The 25,284-nt window shown below is 40.5% G+C and overlaps 1 protein-coding gene across 2 annotated transcripts; it reads right to left on the bottom strand.

Annotated features, from left to right (window-relative positions):
* Positions 1-1,363: 1,363 nt before the first annotated feature.
* On the bottom strand, positions 1,364-23,859 carry LOC139154795 (tetraspanin-4-like). Of its 2 annotated transcripts, XM_070729785.1 has the most exons (9): positions 23,704-23,791; positions 14,685-14,770; positions 13,173-13,364; positions 10,427-10,501; positions 8,433-8,534; positions 7,851-7,979; positions 5,107-5,190; positions 2,528-2,592; positions 1,646-1,768 (listed from the first exon to the last, which is right to left on the bottom strand). In XM_070729785.1, the coding sequence occupies exons 2-9, from the start codon at positions 14,751-14,753 to the stop codon at positions 1,741-1,743; spliced, it is 744 nt and encodes a 247-aa protein (XP_070585886.1). In that variant the 5' UTR covers positions 14,754-14,770; positions 23,704-23,791; the 3' UTR covers positions 1,646-1,740. The 2 variants fall into 2 exon arrangements, with proteins under 2 accessions (XP_070585887.1, XP_070585886.1); XM_070729786.1 differs by lacking the exon at positions 2,528-2,592 and having other exon boundaries at positions 1,364-1,768; positions 23,704-23,859.
* Positions 23,860-25,284: the final 1,425 nt, after the last annotated feature.

A 25,284-nucleotide genomic window follows, 5' to 3' on the forward strand; every position in this document is an offset into this window, starting at 1 on the left:
GGAAGGATGGATGGCTGAGTCAACCTTGAGCCGGTGATGAGATTTGAACCGTTGACCTTCAGATCTACAGTCAGCTTCAGTGACCTGCAGTACAGCACTCTACCTGCTGTGCCACCCTGGCTCTCTTATGCTTAACTAGCTTAATGCTTAACTAACTCATATCTATGACAGTTGCACTGTTCCTGGGGCTTTTGTTATCCCCTTTTGTGACCTTCTGATGAGCAAAGTCTCTTGGGAAGCCAGGCTCACTTAACAACTGTGGTTACTAACTTAACAGCTGCAGTGATTCACTTTAAAATTGGCAAGAAATGTCTCAAAACGGGGCAAAAAGTACTTAACACTCTTGCTTAGCAACAGAAATTTTGGGCTCAATTGTGGTCAAAAAAAAAAAAGGACAGCCCGTGATATGAAAAAGACAAGAGGGTGACTTCTTACAACTGCCTAACGTGGAAAGGCTTCAACAGGAACTCTGTTCAATGAGTCACTTTTCCCATTTTTAAAATCTTTAATGGGAACATTGCTTTGCCATTAAATTCATTTGTGATGATAACAAGAAAATACACTGCTCAAAAAAACAAAGGGAACACTCAAATAACACATCCTAGATCTGAATAAATGAAATACAGTATTCTCATTGAATACTTTGTTCTGTACAAAGTTGAATGTGCTGCCAACGAAATGAAATTGATTGTCGATCAGTGTTGCTTCTTAAATGGGCAGTTTGATTTCACAGAAGTTTGGTTTACTTGGAGTTATGTTCTGTTGTTTATGTCAAATATCAGTCATGCATCATCATGAAATCTCCAGAACCGTAAACCCTATAAACTTGAAACTTGGCACATTCGGCATCTAGATGCTTGCTAAGAAAGGATTTTTCAAAATGATCATCAGATCATTACTTAATTCTTATATTATTCTTAAAACGCTCTGATGCTAAGGAGTTAGATGTTCTACTCTCTCTCCCCGCCTGAAAAGAACTCAGTTCCAGCTGCCAGGGGGTGTGGCCAATGCATGACTCATCCGATCTGCGGACTAGGAGTTTAGACTTTCTACTCCATGCTAAGGAATTAGATGTTCTACTCCCCCTCCCCACCTGAAAAGCTCTGATACTACCCCTTCCTTAAACCGAGCATGGATATGGCCAGCATGTAACTACTCATTAATTTTCAGGCTTTAACTGTCCATTTATCAAGCCCGATCACATAGTTTGGTAGCAAAACTTGGGTATCCAGCTACTAGTAATATGAATAATTCTAAGATGATTTTATCTTCCAAATCTCCAGTTTTTATTTTCTCAACCTCTCAGATTTTTAAAAAATACAGGTATGACTAAACCAGAAATAAAAGGTAGCAAATGCAGATCCCAAAAGATAAATACTGTTTTATTGGTACTTGGTATTTTTGTTATATACAAAGTAGTAGATTGGAGGGACTACATAATAAAATATAGGGAAGAAGTCGAGAGGTAAAGAAGAGCTTTGCTTAGGAGATAAACTGATGGACAATAGAAACAGGGACAAAGCTCTTCAGGAGTACTGGTTATTCTGGGAAGAGAAAGCCCCTCTTCCACCCCAAATAAGAGAAACAAAAAAAAATATGAGAAGAGGCCAAACAAACTCCAGAGGAGCGAAAATGCTCTTGATCCACCTGCATCTCATGCCCCCAATATGGAAAGGACAAAGAATGGATTTGGATGGAGTCAGTCATAGTATTTCTCCACCCTCCGAACTTGGCAGTACATCAGCATGGAGAACACGATACCCAAGACCTAAAGGGATAGAGAAAAGGTTTACTCCGAAAAAGAACCAAGGCCCTGCCTAGCCCAGTGGTGGCATACCTTTTTTCCCCCAGATGCTAAAAGCGCATGTGCTCCTGCTACTGTACGTGCACAAGTGCCAACATCCATAATTCAATGCCTAGGGAGGGCAAAAAATGGACTCCCCCGCCCCACCCAGAGGCCCCTGGAGGCCAGAAATGACCCGTTTGCATTATTTTTATATTTAATGTACTACTTTTCTAATCCCATTGCTGTCTTGCACACCTTTCCTATTATAAGTTGAGGTCCGGGTGTGTTTGGGTTGCCAAGGTTGGGAAACAGTGAATTAGGGGACTGGAGACTGTTAGGTCCCACAGAGTTGGCCTTCTCTGGGTCCTGTCAACTAAACAACGTCGTTTGGTGGGACCCGGGGGAAGAGCCTTCTCTGTGGCGGCCCCAACCCTCTGGAACCAGCTCCCCCCAGAGATTAGGATTGCCCCCACCCTCCTTGCCTTTCGCAAACTCCTTAAAACCCACCTCTGCCGTCAGGCATGGGGGAACAGATATCTCCCCTTGCCTATGCAGTTTTATGTATGGTATGTTGTATGTATGACTTTTAACGTTAGATTTATTATTATAGACTTTTAGATTTGTCATTGTGTACTGTTTTTATCACTGTTGTGAGCCGCCCTGAGTCTGCGGAGAGGGGCGGCATACAAATCTAATTAATAATAATAATAATGTGATCTAAATATAAGATGTGGAACCTACATAATAAGCTGTAAGTTGGTTTTTCTCTGCGTGATCTTTGCTCTTTTTCCCATAATAGGTAGCCTCTATTTTAAAAAGAAAGAAGCACACTTTATTGTACATATTTATTTCTATCCTCCAAAGTGCAGCTACAGGCATTGAGGTGATAGGGCTTGTTATCAGGGGATGTCTTATTTTGGGGAAAACACGGCAGAAGGGACCTTCTAATCCAACCCCCGGTTCAAGCAGGAGGCCCTAATATCATTTCACATAAACTGTTGTCCACCTCTAACGATGAAGCACCTACAATTTTTGAAGGCAGGCTGATCCACTGATTAATTGTCCTCATTAAGCAACAGAAATAGAAAATGGCTTTTACAGTATCTTTATTATTATTATTATTATTATTATTATTATTATTATTATTTGGATTTGTATGCCGCCCCTCTCCGCAGACTCGGGGCAGCTAACAACAGCAGTCAAAGAAGTACAACAAAATCCTTCTCTCACTCGGCCTCAGAGCTCCTGCCTCAGCCTCTGTGAACTGAAACTAACTCTCATTGTTAGTCTATCCTTAATTCCAGGTTTTTTCTTTCCTTGATTACTTTCCATCCCTTGTTTCTTATCCTGCCTTCTGGTGCTTTGAAAAATAACCCCTTCCTTTTTGTAATTTTGGGCTGCCAAAATTTTTACTGCCACACTGTGGGTTTATTTTGTGGGTGTGGCTTAAAGGTCATGTGACTGGGTGGGAGTGGCTTACTGACCAAGATAGGTTTTCAAATGGGTGCTTGGACTCTTTTTCAGTTGACTATATCACAGTATTTGAATAGCCACAGAAAGGACAAATGATAGACTGCATCATCCACAGCTCACATTAGAGAACCATCTTTCAGCTATGGCGAGGGGGACGTTTGCCCAGGTTCGCCTGGTGCACCAGTTGCAGCCCTATCTGGACCGGGACTCACTGCTCACAGTCACTCATGCCCTCATCACCTCAAGATTTGACTATTGTAACGCTCTCTACATGGGGCTACCTTTGAAAAGTGTTCGGAAACTTCAGATTGTGCAGAATCCAGCTGCGAGAGCAATCATGGGCTTCCCAAGGTATGCCCATGTTACAGCAACACTCCGCCGTCTGCATTGGTTGCCGATCAATTTCCAGTCACAATTCAAAGTGTTGGTTATGACCTATAAAGCCCTTCATGGCATCGGACCAGAATATCTCTGGGACCGTCTTCTGCTGCACGAATCCCAGTGACCGATTAGGTTCCACAGAGTTGGCCTTCTCCGGGTCCGTTGACTAAACAATATTGTCTGGCGGGTCCCAGGTGAAGAGCCTTCTCTGTGGCGGCCCCGACCCTCTGGAACCAGTTCCCCCCCGAGATTAGAACTGCCCCCACCCTCCTTGCCTTTCGTAAACTCCTTAAAACCCACCTTTGTCACCAGGCATGGGGAATTGAGATATCTCCCCTGGGCCTATACAATTTATGTATGTTATGTTTGTATGTATATCTGCTTAATAATGGGGGTTTTTAAATGTTTTTTAAATTATTAGATTTGTTATAAATTGTTTTATCGTGTTGTGAGCCGCCCCGAGTCTAGGGAGAGGGGCGGCATACAAATCTAATAGATGGATGAATGAATGAATGAATGAATGAATGAATAAATAAATAAATTGTTGAGGAGCACAGTAACATTTTAAGGTTTTCTACTGAACCCACAAGGTTCAGTATGATAACAGATGAAGCAAGTGGCACAATTTTCTTTAATTGCTATAAAAGTTCAGTTCTAGATAATGATTTGAAATGGTTAAAGCGTTTATAGGTAAAAAAATACTATTTAATTATTTCCTATTTTAAAAGTAATTAAATGTCATACTAAGGTATTAGAGAAGGAAGGACAATTTTAAAAACTATTAAGTATTCAATAAATAGTGCATAAACATACTACCCCCCCCCCCCGCGTCCCGTCCCCCTCCCGTGGGAGCAACAGTCCCTTATTAAATACCGCTATCATGCCCATCCATCCCCAGTAGTCCTTTTCTCTATACTAGCAAACCCAAATTCTGCAACCCATTATTCAAATGTTTTTGTCTCTAAACCTTTAATTATCTTAGTTGCTTTTCTTTGGACTTTTTCCAAAGTCTCAACATATTCTTTGTAAGGTAGTGATTAAAACCAGATTCCAAGTGTGGTCTTTCTAAGACTTTATAAAGTGGTACAAATTCTTTACATGGTTTTTGGTCCTATGCCTCTGTTTATACAACCAAGGATTGTATTCACTTTTTTGGCTGCTGCTACATACTGCTTGGCTCATATTTAAGTGATCATTGAAATCAACATAAAAGGGCCATTGTTCCCCACCATACTCTATGTGGTTTGAATAGAAATCTTCCAAGGAAATCCTGCTAGATATCTAGTACAGTGTTTCTTAACCATGGCACATTTAAAGTATTTGGACTCCAACTCCCAGATTTCCCCAGCCAACATTCTGGCTGAGGAATTCTGGGAGTTGAAGTCCACCTATGTTAAAAGTTGGCAAGATTGAGAAAACACTGGTCTAAATTAATCCATCTACCACTTGCACTTTGACCATCTCACCTGGACAACAATGATACAGGCAGCAAAAATGCCCATTGCAAAGATGTTCTCCGCTAGCCAACGTTTCACCTTCTCATAGCAAGGCTGCAAGGGAAAGAACGTATCATCAGCAGAAGCGCATGACACAGGGGTTAGGAAGCCTTGGGAGGAATGTCCCCTACAGATAATTCTCGACTTACAGCCATTTATTTAGTCATTGTCCAAAGTTACAACAACACTGAAAAAAGTGACTTAAAACCAGTGAAGGGCTTCCAAAAACTTTTACTACTACACAATGGGTGTGGCTTATGTAGGATGCCCTGCATTTTTTTTCAACATCTTTCAGTGCAAATTGGGTGCTCTGGGGTGGAGCTCAATTTTCGCTACCCCACTGTGCTCTCCCACCCACCCGTCCTGGTAGTAGCCCACCCCTGCTTACAACCGGTTGTCACATATATCAAAGTATCCCCATGGTCACATGATCAACATTCAGGCATGTGGAAACCAACATGTATTCACAATTTTTGCAGTGTCCCATGATCAGCTTTGGTGGCGCAGTGGTTTATTTATTTATTTATTTAGTCCAATACGTAATACACATTGAAGAGAATAGATATGTAATAATATAAATAAAGAAAAGAATAGAAGAAAAGATAGAAAAGTATAGGTGAACATATTTGAAAGGAAGAAAAGATAAATGAGATAAGGAGAGACAATTGGACAGGGGACGGAAGGTACACTGGTGCACTTATGCACCCCTTACTGACCTCTAAGGGGTCTGTACTACTGGTGCACTTATGCGCCCCTTACTGACCTCTGAGGAACCTGGAGAGGTCAATCGTGGATAGTCTAAGGGGAAAATGTTGGGGGTTAGGGGTTGACACTACTGAGTCAGGTAATGAGTTCCACGCTTCGACAACTCGGTTGCTGAAGTCATATTTTTTACAGTCAAGTTTCGAGCGGTTAATATTAAGTTTGAATGTGTTGTGTGCTCTTGTGTTGCTGCGATTGAAGCTGAACTAGTCATTGACAGGTAGAACATTGCAGCATATGATCTTGTGGGCAATACTTACATCGTGTTTTAGGTGTCGTTGTTCTAAGCTTTCAAGACCAAGGATTGATAGTCTGCTTTCATAGGGTATTGTTTCGAGTGGAGAAGTGAAGGGCTCTTCTGGTGAAGTATCTTTGGACATTTTCAAGGGTGTTGATGTCCGAGATGTGGTATAGGTTCCAGACAGATGAACTGTATTAGAGTACAGTTCTGCAACTTGCTTCTGCTGTAGTTCAGCAGTTCAAATCTCAGCACCGGTTCAAGGTTGACTCAGCCTTCTATCCTTCCAAGGTGGGTAAAATGAGGACCCAGATTGCGGGGGCGATAGGCTGACTCTGTAAACTGCTTAGAGAGGGCTGTAAAGCACTGTGAAGTGGTCTATAAGTCTAAATGCTACTGCTAACATGTGATCACCATTTGTAACCTTCCTAACTGGATTTCCACAGGCAAAGTCAGGCAGAATTCTCTTAATAGCTCCAGTGATTTATTTAACAACTGCAGCAAAAACATTGCAACTCCCAATGGAGGAAGGAGATATCTGCAGAGCCTCCCAAAATTCCTTGTGCTTCATTCTGGCAGCGAATTTTACAAACTCTCTTAGAGAAGGTGCCAGTTTAGAAACTATTCCAGAAAAGGGAATTCCCAATAATCTCCGCGCAGTAATGATATTACTCACCCTGTTTCCCCCAAAATAAGACATCTCCTGATAATAAGCCCAATCGGGCTTTTGAGTGCATGGCAATAAAGCCAAGCACCTATTTCAGGGTTCAAAAAAATATAAGACAGGATCTTATTTTCAGGGAAACACGAGATATTTTTCATGGCAGACATCAAGTGAATCCGCTGTCTACACTGTGTTGTGGTTAGCTCTGGCCCAGCTCCTGCCCCAAGGACTGTGGATGTGGGGGAGACATCCACATGCTGCAGGCCTGTTTTGCCCCCAGTGGAATCTGATGATGAAGGCTCCTCTGACCAAGAAGACATGAGTGACAAGGAGAGGAGAGTGTGGCAGACAGCTCAGAAGGAGATCAATTATCTAGTTCCTCCTTGGATTCGGAACAAGAGTTAATGATACAGCCACGCATGCGGAGAGCGATGCATAGGCAACAACAACTGAGAGATTATTATCAAAGAAAATGAGGCCACCTGTGGTTGGGTGGGGCTGGGGTAATTAGCGAGGCTGCTATAAAGAGCAGCCTGTGGGTTTGGCCATTGTGGAGGATTATCTGATCGTTGTGTTTCATGACTGCTTTGCTGACTTTGACTTTTTGTGTGCTGATTTCCCCCGCTTTGAAACTAAACCAGAGCAAAGTGTGTTTCACTTTGTGAAAGAAGAAGGACTGTGAATTGCCTCACAGCTGCAAGCTAAGTATCACAGAAGTGATAAGGGACTTGTACAAATTACCAGGTTGTTTGGAGACGAGTGCTCTTTGCTATACCAAAAGAGGGCTTAGGTTAAGTGAATTTTCATTATAAAGAACATTGTTTTGAATTTTCAAACGTGTGTGTGTCTGAAATTTGTACCTGTGAATTTTTGGGAGGATTCTACCAGAGAGCCCGACAGAACACAATGGGTGTTTTTTGCTGGTATTTTGGCAAAAAAACTACCAAAGTCAGAGAGGGTCAAGGACTCCACCGTTCAAGCCTAAACTACAAATATTCTCTTCTATCAGGTATAAGTCACCTTCGGCACAATCCTTTGTTGCCATCTCACCTCTTTCCACCAGCTGCCACTGTCCTTTTGACAATCGTCGCTTCGCTGTAAGCAGCAGGACTCCGGAACCCATGTGCCATTCCACACCTCGAACCAATCGGTGTAGTTCTGTACCCCGCAGCAACGGAACTGCAAAGCAAGAAGATAAGAGAGGGAGTGTGTATGTGTGTGTTTGTGCCTGATATCAGGAAAACTCCTATTGGTTTCAAACCAGGTAGGTGCAGCGGTTGGGTTGCTCCTGGTTCGGCTGGTTCCTGCTAACCAGTGGCGGGAGGTTTTATCCACCTGTCCGCATGCACAGAAGCGCCAGGCACGCATGCACAAGTGAACCGGTATCGACAGGATTAGAACCAGTGAATGGCTACCAAAATTTTTACTACCACACTGTGAGCCTGGCTTATGCAAGACGCCCTGCATTTTCTTTCAGCGTCTTTCAGTGCGAATTGGGTGCTCTAGGGTGGAGCTCCATTTTTGCTACCCCACTGTGTTTCCCACCACCACGTCCGGGCAGTAGCCCACCCCCAATTAGAACCCACTACTGGGTAGGGACCACACTGAACCGGATTTTCCTTACACACTCACCTCGATTTGCGCCAGGTCCCATGCTTTGGTTAACCCCACATTGTCCTCTGTGTCATAGAGCTTGAGTCCTTCCTTGAGGTTAGACTGGGCATATCGATCAAACTGGAGGGAAGACATACAGTATGCACCCAATGGATTTATTTAGTGTCACAAGTAAATGCCTCTGGCTAGGGGGGAGTTTCTATTAACCACGTTTTCCATCCTTGCAGAGGTGATTAAGGGGCCTTCTCCCCGCAAAATTGAGGGGAGGTGGAATGCCCTATGCTGAAAGAGCTAACCAGCTGAAAGAGTTCAGCTGGTTAGAGTCCTGGGTAGGGAAACTGGATATTAAAATACTTTATATACTTGCAAACCATATTTTTCTATATACGGTAGTCCTCAAGTTACAATCACAACTGAGCCCAAAATTTATGTTGCTAAGTGAAACATTTGTTGAGTGAGTTTGCCCCATTTTACGACTTTTTTGCCCACTGTTATTAAATGAATCGTCACATTTTTAAAAAGTTAATAAAATGGTTGTTAAGTGAATCTGTATTTCTCCATTGACTTGGCTTGCCAGAAGGTTGCAAAAGCTGATGCATGCAACCGTCATAAATACTGTATGAGCCAGTTGCAAAGCATCTGAATTTTGATCATGTGACCATGAGGATGCTTGCAATGGTCCTAAATGGTCATAAATCACTTTTTTCAATGCCGTTGTAACTTTGGACTGTCACTAAATGAACTGTTGTAAGTTGAGGACTACCTTTACTTAACACTTCAATCTGTTTTTTTAATACCGTGTTTCCCCGAAAATAAGACAGCGTCTTATATTAATTTTTGCTTCCAAAGATGTGCTACGTCTTATTTTCAGGGGATGTCTTATTTTTTTCCAGTGAATTGTATCCTGTATCCTGCTGCATTAAAAACGCATCCAAGCATGGAATTCATTACCAGACTCCATAGTGTCATCCCCAAACCCCCAACACTTTACCCTTAGATTATCTACGGTTGACCTATCCAGATTCCTAAGTGGTCAGTAAGGGGCAAGTACAAGTGCACCAGAGTGCCTTCCGTCCCCTGTCCTATTGCTCTCCTATATCTCCTATACCTTTCTTCTATTCCTATATCTCTTCTTCTATTCTTTCATTGATATGTTCCATTACTATATCTTCTTTTCTATTCTTTCTTAGATATATTTTACTATGAGTATCTCCTCTATAACCTTCATCATGTATTTTACTATGTGCATATAGATATATACCCACTAAAACCCTCATTGTGTATTGGACAAAATAAAATAAAATAAAATAAAATAAAATAAAGTAAAATAAAGTAAAATAAAGTAAAATAAAGTAAAATAAAGTAAAATAAAGTAAAATAAAGTAAAATAATAAAATAATAAAATATAAAATAAAATAAAATAAAATAAAAAACAAGCAGCCGCATGTTGGATGCATGTTGGATGTGTTTTAAATCTGATTGATGCAGTGTTTTGAGATGCAATTTATGGACAGCAGTGTTATATATGTTCTGTTCGGCAATGCTGCAAAACGAAATGTCTCCTACGTGTTACTTTCGGAGAATGCCTTATATTAGGAAATTCTACGAAACCTCTCCTATATCTTACTTTCGGGGGTGACATATTTTCAGGGAAACAGGGTATCACTGTTTAGATTTAGACTTATGGTTGGGGGTCACCACAACATAAGGAACTGTATTAAGGGGCCGCGGCATAAGAAAGGTTGAGAACCACTGGCCTAAAGAATGTAAGTTGGGGACTGAGTGTGTAATGGATTATTTCCTCATTCTGTAAAGTTGAGATAGATGCTCATTCTTTATTACATACTGTACATTTTTGGATACTTGGCACTCATCTTGTGATACACATTTCTGATATTGGTGATGCCACAATCAGCTGTAATGCAGAGCACTGAGGATCTTATTTAAGCAATATCCCCAGAAATTTATCCCATTCCTTCTAATTTTTTTTAAAAATATATGGAAATAATTACCTTATCCCGGCAAGTGAAAAAAACTAGCAACCCAACTAGTTCGAGCAGAAAGAGCGTAGAAAGGACCATGAAGAACTAAAGAAAAACAGACAAGATGATTAATCCAGGAGGAAGGGGGTTTATGATTATGATTATGTTGTATATTTATACAGGTAGTCCTTGATTTACGACCACAACTGAGTTCAAACCTCCTGTCACTAAGCGAGAAATCTGTGAAATGAATTTTGTCCTTATTTTATGACTTTTTTGCCATGGTTGTTAAGTGAATCATGCATTTATTACATTAGTAGCACAGTTATTAAGCAAATCTGGCTCCTCCATTGATTTAACTTGTCAGAAAGTTGCAAAAGGGGATCAAATGACCCTTGACACTACGACCATCATTAAAGGGTCAGTGGTCAAGAATTTGGATTTTGATCTCATGACCATGCGGATGCTGCAACAGTCGTTATGTGTGAAAAACATAAGCCGTAAGTCACTATTTTCACTACTGTTGTAACTTTGAATGGTCACTAAATGAACTGTTGTAAGTCAAGGACTAGCTGTACATATGTCAACTAGGACTGTTTCCACCTTTCTGCTCAATATTTTTAATGGACTCACGGGATTTTTCTGTTAGAAAAATACCTTGGAATGTAACCTTCCTCAACCTGATGCTCTCCAGATGTGGCTCCCCAGCTGCCATTTCAATCCAGACTTTCCTGCACATAGAAAACCCTCCAAAAGGGCCCATTTTTAAATTCTATTATTAATTCATTTAGTTAGAGCCTTTAGACCTGTTTTTTTACTCGAAATAATCCCTTACGGTACCAAAGGTGCTTTCTTTTTCAAGAGGCTTTTTTGAAGATGTTTCACTTCAAAATTCTAGGTTCTATCATATCTCAAGACCTAAAATGGTCACCTAACATCAAAAACATCATCAAAAAGCACAACAAAGAATGTTCTTTCTGTGCCAGCTCAGGAAGCACAAACTGCCCAAGGAGCTGCTGATTCAGTTCTACAGAGGAATCATTGAGTCTGTCATCTGCACCTCTATAACTGTCTGGTTTGGTGCTGCAACCCAACAGGACCGACACAGACTTCAGAGGAAAATCAGAACTGCATAAAAAACAATTGCTGCCAACCTGCCTTCCATTGAGGACCTGTATACTGCACGAGTCAAAAAGAGGGCGGGGAAAATATTTACTGACCCCTCACATCCTGGACACAAACTGTTTCAACTCCTACCCTCAAAACGTCGCTACAGAGCACTGCACACCAAGACAACTAGACACAAGAACAGTTTTCCCTAACGCCATCACTCTACTAAACAAATAATTCCCTCAACACTGTCAGACTTTCTACTAAATCTGCACTTCTATTCTACCAGTTTTTCTCATCATTCCTATCACCCATTTCCCCCATGTTGACTGTATGACTGTAACTTGTTGCTTATATCCTAAGATTTTTATTAATATTGCTTCTTCATTGCTTATTTGACCCCTATGACAATCATTAAGTGTCGTACCACATGATTCTTGACAAATGTATATTTTATTTTATCTACGCTGAGAGCATATGCACCAAGACAAATTCCTTGTGTGTCCAATCACACTTGGCCAATAAAAACTCTATTCTATTCTATTCTATTCTATTCTATTCTATTATTATATTCTCATCCAAGAAGAATTTTCAGAGAAACACACACACACACACATTTGAGACAACCACGATCTGGATGACTGAGAATCTCCATAGACAAATCTCTACTGTAATTTATTTATTTTATTAATTTATTATTTGGACTTCTATGCCGCCCTTCTCCGTAGACTCAGGGCGGCTCACAACAAAATAGTTACACAATGCAAAGATAAAGCATGTCAGAAATCCAAAGCCTAAAATGAATCTAAAACCCTAAAATGTAAAAAAAACAATCATCCACATCCATCCCATTATAATATACACTGCTCAAAAAAATAAAGGGAACACTCAAAGAACACATCCTAGATCTGAATGAATGAAATAATTCTCATTGAATACTTTGTTCTGTACAAAGTTGAATGCGCACAACAGCATGTGAAATTTATTGTCAATCCATGTTGCTTCCTAAGTGGACAGTTTGATTTCACAGAAGTTTGATTTACTTGGAGTTATATTCTGTTGTTTAAGCATTCCCTTTATTTTTTTGAACAGTGTGCATTCACACATCAATCAGAGAAAGGTATTAACACTCAACCGCCCCAAGCCTGCTAGCAAAGGTGAGTTTTTAAGGCCTTGAAAAATGCCAGGAGGGTGGGAGGTGGTACAAATCTCCGGAGGGAGCTGATTCCAGAGGTTGACGGGACCTGGAGAACGCCAACTCTGTGGGACCTGATCAGGATTTATTTATTTATTTATTCAATTTTTATGCCGCCCTTCTCCTTAGACTCAGGGCGGCTTACAACATGTTAGCAATAGCACTTCTTAACAGAGCCAGCCTATTGCCCCCACAATCCGGGTCCTCATTTTACCCACCTCGAAAGGATGGAAGGCTGAGTCAACCTTGAGCCGGTGAAGAGATTTGAACTGCTGATCTTCAGATCTATAGTCAGCTTCAGTGGCCTGCAGTACAGCACTCTACCTGCTGCGCCACCCCGGCTCCTCCTATGCGGCAGAAGGCAGTCCTGTAAGTAATCTGCTCCTGTTTCTGCCTGTGGCCTTATTTGACATTCATTCCACCTGACTCTTGTTCGTGCATAAAGTTATGGTCCACAGAGATGCTACTTACCGTCAGCAGGAGACACCGATGTTCTGTGGCTGCCCCCAAGCAACCGAGGAACCCCACCACCATGATGATGGCACCTGTTGCCATGAACAGTCCTGCTGCCGACAGCGACGGGAAGGAGAAGGATAAGGTAGCAAAGCGGCCCTGGGTGGCGGCCAGCCATATGCCCACGCCGAGCACCCCACAGCCACCCAGCTGCAGGGAGAGACAAAGGAGAAGCACATTCACATAATCAAGAACCGAGGCTCAACTCTTCTCATTGTGTCCCATCATACTGTTGCAAGAGAAATGCCTTAGCTCAAATTCCCAACAATTAATTTTTGCCTTTCCAGTTTATCAAACTCTCCCCCTACCACTTCAAGGGACCTTCCACTTATGCAATGGAAACTGCTCTTAGTGTTCAATAGTTCTGGACATTGTGGAGTTCCAATGTTTATAAACGTTCCATGACATCAGAGGAGTTCAGCCAATGAGGAGCGCAGGAAAATTAAATCCAGGTTTTAAGATTGTTTTTTTTTTCATGACAATATAGAATCAGTAAATAGACTCTGCGTCATACTTCATTTAATCTCATATCACTCTTAAATGGCTATTATTATTATTATTATTATTATTATTATTATTATTATTATTATCATTATCATTATTATTATTAATTAGTTTTGTATGCCGCCCCTCTCCAAGACTTGGGGTAGACAAGAGTTTATAACTCTGCTGTTGTTTATAAGACCCATGAAGACCTGTGTTGTTGTTTTTTAACCCGGCTTTTCAGCGAGGGAAAATGAAACACTCCCCCGTATTGTGCTTGCCATCTTTTATATTTATTGATTTATTGTAATTTTTAAATTATTCTGTACTGCTCAGAGCTCTTGAGAGTTGGGTGGCCTATAGATTTCATAAATTATAATTAAATATAATAGTACGTTCCCATCCAGGAGACAGTATGAATGTGAACCAGAACATCTATTATTGTTCATTGCTGATTGTTGCTTAAATATATTGCTTGTATCTCATAATTTGCCTTCAGTTACATTAATTGTTGAAAGAGAGGGGGGGAGGGAGGCAGAGAGAGGTGGGGGGGAGAAAGAAAAGATGGACAGGATAGATAGATAGATAGAGAGAGAGAGAGACAGACAGACAGACAGACAGACAGAGATAGAGATAAATAGATAGACAGACAGACAGACAGACAGACAAAGGTGGATGGATGGATGGATGGATAGATGGATAGATGGATAGATGGATAGATGGATAGATGGATAGATGGATAGATGGATGGGTAGATATAAATAGATAGAGATGGATGGATGGAGAGAGAGAGATTAGATGAATGATAGAATAGTAATTAATAGAGAATATTCTTCATCTGGAATAGATCCACTGACATGTAAGGGATGAAGATAGCCTGTTGCACAGGAAGATTCTTTGATACATTATTTCAGCTTTAAAATAAACTTTAATTCAACTTTAAAATCATTCAAATTCATTATAGAAAGACAGACTTGCCATACCTACCCAAAAGATGAGATTGAACAGAAACATTTTCACTTTAACGCAAAGCAAACATCCTCGGCTCACCCCCATGATGCACAAAGATAAACCTAGAAAGAGATGTGGATGAAGTTCAATAGCACCTAATATTTCCACACATTATTCAAAGCTTGGTTTTTCCAGTAAAAAGTACCACAGCTTAGGCAACAGACTATTATGGATGGTGCAAAAATTGAGTTCTCCAAAGTAATTTGCCATATTGGTAGAATGAAAGCTACTACAGTGATACCTTTACTTACCAACTTAATTCGTTCCAAGATCAGGTTCTTAAGTAGAAAAGTTTGTAAGAAGAAGCAATTTTTCCCATAGGAATCAATGTAAAAGCAAATAATGTGTGCGATTGGGGAAACCACAGGGTGGGTGGAGGCCCTGTTTCTGCCCAGGAGATTCCTAGAGTGGCCCCACGGAGGCTTCTCCCCGCCTTTTCCAGCCCTGTTTCTTCCCAGGAGATTCCTAGAGAGGCCCCACGGAGGCTTCTCCCTGATTTTTCTTAGGCTTGGGTTTGTAAATGGAAAATGATTCTTGAGAAGAGGCAAAAAAATCTTGAACACCCGATTCTTATCTAGAAAAGTTCGTAAGTAGAGGTGTTTGTAGGTAGAGGTACCACTGTATAATAAAAATGTAAGGAACCTATTTTATCATATCACTCTTTGTAAAGAAACAGTAATATATATATTGGGGAGAACGATTATTGTAACTAGTAATTGTTGCAATAGAACCAACATAACTTATAATTTAAAAAAATTGAGGTTTGGGATGGAATCACTTGTACCATCTTATGAAAACAAGAGTTGGATATTTTTGATATAAGAGGTATTTTCTAACTTTTATAACTTTGGACTTCTGTTCTCATTACTGAAAATTAAGCCCTCTGTCTCCAAATAGGAAAGGAAAGCCTGATAGAAAATTAAAACAGGAATCAAATAATGTAAAAGTAAGTACAAGTAGTCCATGACTTATAACCAGTAACCTTTTGATAGACTTTTCTTCCCTAAAGCTGGTTTCAAAATTACGACCACTGTACCTATTCATCCCCACAAATATGTGAACAACATTCAAGCGATTCACGATTGCAGGATGACTGATTGCAGGAACAGTGTAGCAGTCCCTCACTTTTCTGACCACATCATCCCATCATAAACAAGGCTTGGCCTACCATCATCACTTGCATTACCGCCTTCTGCCGCACGAATCCCAGCAACCAATTAGGTCCCACAGAGTTGGCCTTCTCCAGGTCCTGTCGACTAAACAATGTCATTTGGCAGGTCCCAGGGGAAGAGCCTTCTCTGTGGCAGCCCCGACCCTCTGGAACCAACTCCCCCCTGAGATTAGAACTGCCCCCACCATCCTTGCCTTTCGTAAACTCCTTAAAATTCACCTCTGCCGTCAGGCATGGGGGAACTGAGACATCTCTCCTGGGCCTATACAATTCATGTATGGTATGTTTGTGTGTATGTCTGGTTTAATAACAGGTTTTTTAAATGTTTTTAAATTATTAGATTTGTCTTGAATTGTTTTATTGTTGTTGTGAGCCGCCCTGAGTCTACGGAGAGCGGCGGCATACAAATCTAATAAATAAATAAATAAATAAATAAATAAATAAAATAAACTATACTGTAATTGGCAGGGTTCAATTTGGTCATAACTCGAGGACTACCTTAAAGCATGTTTGCCAGTAAACAATTGTGACAAATTTCCAGAGTATAAATAGAAAAATGTGGTAGTTTTTCTTTCAAACCTGGCAACTTTAAGATGTGTGTACTACAAACCCCAGAATTCCCAAGCCACCTATCTTAAAGTTTGAAAAATACTGATCCAGAAAGTGATTACTGCAATCAGTTGATTTCAGTGGGACTTGTGACTCTTCATATATAGGACCCATTGTTAAATGAAGAACAAATAATCTTTATGGTCTTTTTTGAACAACATGCTCAACTGAATTAAGAAAGAGAACTTGCATGCAAACATGAAAAGCAAACACTATTGGAACATAAAAGGACATATTTTAGCTCAAAACAATGCTGGGCTTGTTCCATCTTAAATTATTCTATCCTCGTGAAGCAAGCCAATAAACTGTTGTAATTAAGTAGGAATTTGAATTTGGTCTGTTTTTCCCCACGTCCCACACAAAAAGTGACATTTTACTATATATTTGCAGGCTTTACATGGTTGTCACTGAATTATATATATAAAATGGCGGGGCCTAAATTGCACAGTCCCAGCCACCATCTTGATTATTTTAAATACATACACACAGGTGCTTCTGTCCCATCTGGCTTGGTGTTCCTCCTCTTTAGTTTAGTTTAGTTTAGTTTAGTTTAGTTTAGTTTAGTTTAGTTTAGTTTAGTTTAGTTTAGTTTAGTTTAGTTTTATTATTATTTATTTATTATTATTTAGTTTAGTTTTTATTAGTTTTATTATGCCAGACCCATCCTCGACTACAGCTCATCTGTTTGGAACCCATATCGCATCTCAGACATTAACACCCTTGATAATGTCCAAAGATACTTCACCAGAAGAGCCCTTCACTCTTCCACTCGAAACAGAATACCCTACGAGACTAGACTTTCAATCCTGGGCCTAGAAAGTTTAGAACTAAGACGCCTTAAACAAGATCTAAGTATTGCCCACAAGATCATATGCTGCAACGTCCTGCCTGTCGGTGACTACTTCAGCTTCAACCACAACAACACAAGAGCACACAACAGATTTAAACTTAATATTAACCGCTCCAAACTTGACTGTAAAAAATATGACTTCAGTAACCGAGTTGTCGAAGCGTGGAACTCATTACCGGATTCCATAGTGTCATCTCCAAACCCCCAACACTTTACTCTTAGATTATCTACGGTTGACCTATCCAGATTCCTAAGAGGTCAGAAAGGGGTGAGTACAAGTGCACTAGAGTGCCTTCCGTCCCCTGTCCTATTACTCTCCTATATCTCCTATACCTTTCCTCTATTCCTATATCTCTTCTTCTATTCTTTCATTGATATATTCTATTACTATATCTTCTTTTCTATTATTTCTTAGATATATTTTATTATGAGTATCTCCTCTATAACCTTCATCATGTATTTTACTATGTGTATATTGATATATACCCACTAAAACCCTCATTGTGTATTGGACAAAATAAATAAATAAATAAAAATAAATAAAAATAAATAATGAATAAATAAATAAATAGATTTGTATGCCACTCCTCTCCGAAGACTTGGGGCGGATCACAACAACAGCAATACAATATACAAAGTATAAATCCATTTAAGTTAAAAGCAATTTAAAACCCATAAATATTTTAAAAAACGATCATTACTACACAATCATACCATTCTCATATATTACAGTCAGAAAAAGGTGGTGCTGGGGGGGACAAGATAGTTATTCCCCCCATGCCTGGCGACATAGATAGGTCTTCAACATCTTGCGGAAGGCTGGAAGAGTAGGGGCAGTTCAAATCTCCGGGGGGAGTTGATTCCAGAGGGCCGGGGCCACCACAGAGAAGGCTCTTCCCCTGGGTCCCGCCAAATGGCATTGTTTAGTCGACGGAATCTGGAGAAGGCCAATTCTGTGGGACCTGATTGGCTGCTGGGATTCGTGTGACAAAAGGCAGTTCCAGAGATATCCTGGTATTAAGGCTACCGATTGGTTTCCGGACACAATTCAGTGTTGGTTATGACCTATAAGGCCCTACGTGGCATAGGACCAGATTACCTCCGAGACCGCCTTCTGCCACACGAATCCCAGCGTCCGGTGAGGTCCCACAGAGTTGGCCTTCTCAGGGTCCCGTTGACCAAACAATGTCGGCTGGCTGGGCCTAGGGGAAGAGCCTTCTCTGTAGGGGCCCCGGCCCTCTGGAATCAGCTCCCCCAGGAGATTTGCACTGCCCCCACCCTCCTTGCCTTCCAAAGAGTTTAAAAATTCATCTTTGCCGCCAGACCTGGGGTTCCTTAGATCTTCCCCCTGACTAACAAATGTTTTTAGTATGATCGCTGAATGAATGTTAATAAATGTTAACATTCAATGCACACCCTATTGGCACCCGAGGAAAAAAAGGTTAGCCATCATTGCTCTAGATCCATTATCTTGGTTAAACATTTCGTAATAAATGAACCAAACCATTATGAGCCAGGTCTTCACTGCTTCTCCGAAAGCCAGTAGGGTGGGAGCAATATGGACATCAGGGGCTAGTTGATTCCATAGGGCTGGGGCAGCCACAGAGAAGACCCTCCCCTACAGGCCTGCCAACCTGCAATTCTTAGCCAACAGGACCCAGAGGAGGCAAACTCTGTGTAATCTGGGAGGTATGTGGCAGGGGACGACCCCATGAATAGTGTGGGCCTAAGCCATGTAGGGCTTTGTAGGTGATAACCAATACCTTGAATTGTGACCGGAGACCAATTGGCACATCGTGGAACATAGGTGTTACATCGGTGTACTGAAGTACACCCTTGAACAGCTCACGCGGCTGCATTCTGGACTATTTGCTGTTTCTGAACACTCTTCAAGGGTAGCCCCATGTGGAGCGCATTGCAATAATCTATTAATGGATGGGAAGGCAGAAAAGAGCAAAAAAAAAAAAAGAATGATAATGGGTCTGGAGGCTAATTTGTATAACTAACAGTTGAGGGAGCGATATATGTCAAGCCTAGCAAAAAAAAAGAATTAAGGGATACATAAGCACATAAGAAGAGCCATGCTGAATCAGGCCAAAGCCCATCGAGTCCAACATTCTGTGTCACACAGTGTTTATGGGGATTGTCTATGGGGATCTTGAGCAGAAAGAGAAGGCAGACCCTCCCTTTCCCCTGACCCCCAACAAATGGTACTCAAGGAAATCCTGCCTGTCTCAGCCAACATAGAGACGGCACTTGGACATCCGTTTCAATAACCATCTATATGCTTGGCATCCATGAATCTGTCTAATCCTGCCTTAAAGCTATCCAGGCTGACAGCTGTCACGACCTCTTCTGGAAGTGAATTCCATAAACCAACGACCCTCTGGGTGAAGAAATATTTCCCTTTATTTGTCCTCGCTTTCTTACCTATGAGCTTTAGGGAGTGCCCCCTCGTCCTAGTATTGTGTGATAAAGAATTTTTCTCTATCCACCTTTTCTATCCCATGCATGATTTTATACACTTCAATCAAGTCACACCTCAAACGCCGTCTTTCAAGGCCGAAGAGACCAAGAGTACATGATAACTGTCTTCCAGTACCCAAGGAGCTGCCACAAACAAGGGACTGACTCTAAGGCAGGACAAAAAGTAATGAGTGGAAGCTTGTTATTTGTTTGTTTGTTTGTTTGTTTGTTTATTCTGTTTTTATGCTTCTCCTTAGACTCAGGGCAGCTTACAACATGTTAGCAATAACACTTTTTAACAGAGCTAGGCTATTGCCCCCACAATCCGGGTCCTCATTTAAAGTTAAAGAGAGATCCAACCTAGAAGGAGAAATCATCTGACAATGAGAACAATTGATCAATGGAATTGCTTCCTGTGGTTGCTGGTGCTCCATCACTGAAGGTTTTCAAAAATAGAGTGGACAACCAATTGGGATGGTATAAGGCTCCTGCCTTGAGCCTTTCTAGACCTTTAGAAAGTCCCTTTCAGCCCTACGAATGCTGGCTGGGGAATTCTGGGAGTTGAAGTCCAAATATCTTCAAGTTGCCAAGGTTGGGAAACTCTGCCCTAGAGGTTATATTGTGTAGCTGTCTGTACGAGTATGTTAGAGTTTTGCCTTGTCCCTGTTTGCTTATTGTTTGTTTATTTGTCTTTTGTCTTTTTTTCTGTCTTTTTGTAATTGTTCCTAATTGTTTACTACTGAGTAAAACATTTTTATAATTTCAGTTATTGAAGCTGGGATTTGAAAATTGAAGCCTTTCAATTGTAAAAGAATTACAAGGACCAAAAGCATGTTGTCAATGCAGGTTGAGATGCTCAATTTCCTTTTAATAAAATGGTACCAATGAAAGACTTCAGCATCCAAACCGAGTAACTAGGTTCACTTAATTGCTTGTAGTCTTACCGGAGATCTTCAAACCTGGCAACTTGTGGACTTCAACTCCCAGAATTCTCCAGCCAGCAGAGACGGCTGGAGAATTCTGGGAATTGAAATCCACAAGTCTTGAAGTTGCCAGTTTGGGGACATCATATCCTGCTTTTGAGAACAGTGAGTCTTCATTCTGCTCCCACAGCTATGTTCAGAGACAAGTCATCTTAACTACTGTATCCATATTCTTGCAGTTCATTGGATGGCTGAATTAACAACCTCAATCTTTCCAAAGTCTTAACTTTCCATACCAGAACATCTGTTTCTTTAAATTGTTGAATCAAATCAGATTGAGACAATTGCAGGAAGAGTCAATGTGATGTGATAGTTCAAGGGCTGGACTAGGAATAGGGAGACCATAATTCTGGTCAGGACTGGCTGGTGAATTCAGGGACTTGGTGGTGCAGTAGTTAAGGGTGCAGTATTGCAAGCTGCTTCTGCTGGCTGTATAGTTCACCAGTTCAAATCTCACCAGGCTCAAGGTTGACTCAGCCTTCCATCCTTCCGAGGTGGGTAAAATTGTTGGGGGCAATTTGCTGACTCTGCAAACTGCTTAGAGTGGGCTGTAAAGCACTGTGAAGCGGTATATAAGTCTAAATGCTATTGCTACTTGAAGACCATCCATCCACTCTCAGGCTGGGACCAGTCATTCTCAATCAGCCCAATCTATCCCACAGGGTTGTTGTTGTTATTGTTATGGAAAAAATAGTTCTCGTGGAAGCACACTTCAAATAAAACCACCATAAATGTTAAATAGTATGCTAAAAAGTGAGTTTAAAATGAGCAATCACTGAAATCAGAGAAATTCTTTACAGCAGGGGTATCAAACTCAATTTCACTGAGACATGCATCAGGGTTGTGTTTGACCATGGGGGGTCATGGGGGTGTGGCCACGGGAGGCGTGGCCACGGAAGGCGTGACCATGGGGGGGCGTGACCAGCTCAACATCACTTGTGTCGGGGGCGCTGTGGTGGCAAAAATGGAGCTTAGCCCTCCCTAGCTCCTACAGAAGAGAGTTGTAGTAGGCTGTTGCAGCCAAAAATGGAAGTCAAGAGGGCCCTATGCAGCCCCCCAGAGCTTCGCTTTCATTGGCAGAGGCACCGCAGACGCGCCCTTCGCTGTTTCCAGGGTGGCCCCAGATCTAAAATCTCTTTGGTCCTGATCTCAGTTTGACAGCCCTGCTTTAGAGGTAATAGGACAGAACAGAATGGAAGAGTGTCTATAAAAACAGAGAACACCCTTTACTCATAACTTCCCCATATAGAGGACACAATCTTGGGGTTTGATGGCCATGTATTCGCTCGCTTTTAAACATTGTATTTATGTCTTTCTAAATTTATTCTTGAAAACCGATCACTTATTATAAAAAGGACTGAAAAATTGCAAACTACTTATTTTTTTTCTTTCATCGTAGTAGCCAGATATATATAAGTAATTTCAAAGTTACAAATGTATTGGACTTTATCTTTCAAAAAAGCAGAAATATATAGTATTTAACATTTTAAAAAATAGAACCTTTGCCATTAACTGTTATATGCACATAATGAACTCAATCTGTATAGTCTGGAGGACAGAAGGAAAAGGGGGGACATGATCGAAACATTTAAATATATTAAAGGGTTAAATAAGGTCCAGGAGGGAAGTGTTTTTAATAGGAAAGTGAACACAAGAACAAGGGGACACAATCTGAAGTTAGTTGGGGGAAAGATCAAAAGCAACGTGAGGAAATATTATTTTACTGAAAGAGTAGTAGATCCTTGGAACAAACTTCCAGCAGACGTGGTAGATAAATCCACAGTAACTGAATTTAAACATGCCTGGGATAAACACATATCCATCCTAAGATAAAATACAGAAAACAGTATAAGGGCAGACTAGATGGACCAGGAGGTCTTTTTCTGCCGTCAGACTTCTATGTTTCTATGTTTCACATACATCTGAGAAGTCTTGATCACATCTTCCCTGTTCTCCCCTATTTCTATAGCTGTTTTTTTGCTTGTTTTGTTTAATCAACCCCCCCAGTTAAAAAAAATAGAAACACATAGTGAAGCAATTTTTAAAAAAAGCAAGTTGAAGTCACATGAGACTAATCTTAGTTTTGCCAGAAGTGGAGAAACTTGAGTTTCCATCCTCATTCAAAACCATGTAAAACAGCCACATTTTGGCTCAAACTCCCTCCATTTTATGATCTCCCCCCTGCCATATTTCTCGTCATATATTTCAGTTTCTGTTCTCTCTCCCCCTCTTGGCATTTGAGAGAAACGTACTCCTCCACTTCAGGCAGATCAAATAGATTGCTTTCTTCATTGTAACTTTAAGTGAACAGAAATCTCAGACTGTTGACTCCTGGTAAACCTGCATTTGCTTAGTTCGTCCAGATGTTTGTTTTAATCACATATAACCATTTTTTAAAATTTACTGGATGGACTTCCCCTCTCCCTGCCCCTTTGGATAATATCTAAGGAAAGAGAGAGAAATAAAGAATCTAAAACTATGAATTACTTTTTAAAAGTCTTTAGAACAAAGCCAACTTTAAAAAAAACAGCACATATACCGGTACTTACAGTAAGTATTTGGGTCTTCTCTCCCACCTATCTAGCCACATTATATATATATATACAGTATATATATTTCTTGCCACATTTAAAAGAAAAAACAATACATAGTTGGCCTTTTAGGTTTTCCAGTCCTGATGGCTTTTAAGATAAAAGTTATCAATTTTCAAGAATGAATTTAGAACGACCTAAATACAATATTTTAAAACAAGGATCAAAAGGATAGAATTATCTCGGCCCTGGGAAAGTTTCTTCTGTTTATTTTTAGAGCATCTTTCCATCCTTAGTGAAAGAGACTGCTTTTCTTAATCAGTTTCCCCCCCCCCAAGCTTATCTCCCTCCCCAATATTAGAAAACGATCAGATGCACTCCTCACCTTGACTTTCCTTGTCTCAGGGCAGTTTGGGGGGAAAGAGTAGATTTGGAGTCCCGTCCCAGGTAGGTCTGGATCTGAACGTGGCTCCTTCGGAGGGCGAGATGCAAGATGGAAAGGGAGGGAGAGCGAATTCCAGGCATGGGACAGGGGAAAGGAAATGGGCGGGGGGGGGGGGGCAGCCATGGGGGAGGCGGGTTTGAGGATCTGGGGAGGAGTCCAAGGGGCTCTGGCAAGGGGACGTTTGGTAATCCCAGTGAAACACAGGTCATCTGCAACAGTCTCTATCCGTCCCCAGTCTAAAAATAATTCTGTAGTATAATAGGGGGTTTTGGGATCTATGTCAATCAGTTATGTGGAATCCTTTTTGGTTAGCAGAAGGGAGAGATGGTGGGTTTTCCCTGCCCCTCCTGCTTTCCTTCAATTGTTTCACCGTCAAGCACACAAAGATTTTGTAGGTCCAAGTGCAAAAGCTTCTCGGAGAAAAACAGGGAGTTTTGAGGCTAAAGGTTCCCGTTTTTTAAAGAATTGGGAGCGCGGATATAATCTGCATTGGTGAGTGAATGCAGGCAGAAGGGGAAAAGAGCTAAGTCCCCAAACGACCACACCAAGCGAAACAAAAGAAGATTCTAAAACAAAAAGTTTAAGCCACTATGTCCCTTGGTGCGTTTCCTGCCACAGAGTAATACCATTAATGCCACTATATCTCCACAAGTCGCCACGCAAATTAATCGCCAAGGAACTTGCACTGCCACCAGTGCTCAATTTTACACAGCCTTTCTCTAGCGTTTTTAATATACAGATAGTCCTCGATTTACAACTATTTATTTAGTGACCATTCAAAAGTACAAAAGCACTGACTGCTTTTGTACTTTTGAATGGTCACTAAACAAATAGTTGTTTCAAACTAAGTCACCTAATTGCTGGAAGTGCAAAACAGAAATAGGTACCTACTACCACACTTGGTGGACATGTTCAAAAGCAAATGAATACTGGAATTTAATAGAAAATGGTTAAGAAAAATAACACAGTAAGAAATTAAGAAAACACCAGAATTTTTCTTATTAGGTATATCAAATAACAAATATAAAAAAGATATATATTATTTAATAGTTCATATATTAGTAGAAATACTTAAGAAAGTTTTGGAATGTGATGAGCTCGACATGATGACGAGGCGGTTAAAGAATCAAGAAGATTCAGAATTTTACGATATTTGGCAGAAAGTATATACTTGGTGGGGTAAAAAGAAAAAGACATAAGTTTGTTATTATATTAATCTGAAAATTGAATTTAATATTAAAAAATTATTACATTGTGATTATCAACAACATAAATGTAATTTCTTTCTCTCTTACCTTCTTTATCTTTGCTTGATTTAATTCTACAATTAAGAATTTTTACACATTTTTATAAATTTCTAGATGTGCTTTCATGTAGTGTGTTATAATAGATATTTTTATATGTTCTTTAAATGGTGTTAAACAATAATAAGATCTATTTTCTTTTTATACAATGAAGACTTCAATTTTGAGCGGAGCGACTGTGGCTCCACTAAATGTTGTATGTTGTGTTTGTTATGTT

This window comes from Erythrolamprus reginae, chromosome Z, assembly GCF_031021105.1.
Source record: "Erythrolamprus reginae isolate rEryReg1 chromosome Z, rEryReg1.hap1, whole genome shotgun sequence".
Classification (NCBI taxonomy): domain Eukaryota; kingdom Metazoa; phylum Chordata; class Lepidosauria; order Squamata; family Dipsadidae; genus Erythrolamprus; species Erythrolamprus reginae.

What these genes read in the sequence shown, in the direction of transcription:
- LOC139154795 (XM_070729785.1), bottom strand. Translation starts at nt 14,753, where the DNA reads ATGGGGGTGAGCCGAGGATGTTTGCTTTGCGTTAAAGTGAAAATGTTT. An exon ending in GGGACCTGGCGCAAATCGAG is followed by an intron (nt 7,980 to 8,432) that starts GTGAGTGTGTAA and finishes CTTGCTTTGCAG; the next exon opens with TTCCGTTGCTGCGGGGTACA. An exon ending in ACCAACTTACAGCTTATTAT is followed by an intron (nt 1,769 to 2,527) that starts GTAGGTTCCACA and finishes CTATCCCTTTAG; the next exon opens with GTCTTGGGTATCGTGTTCTC.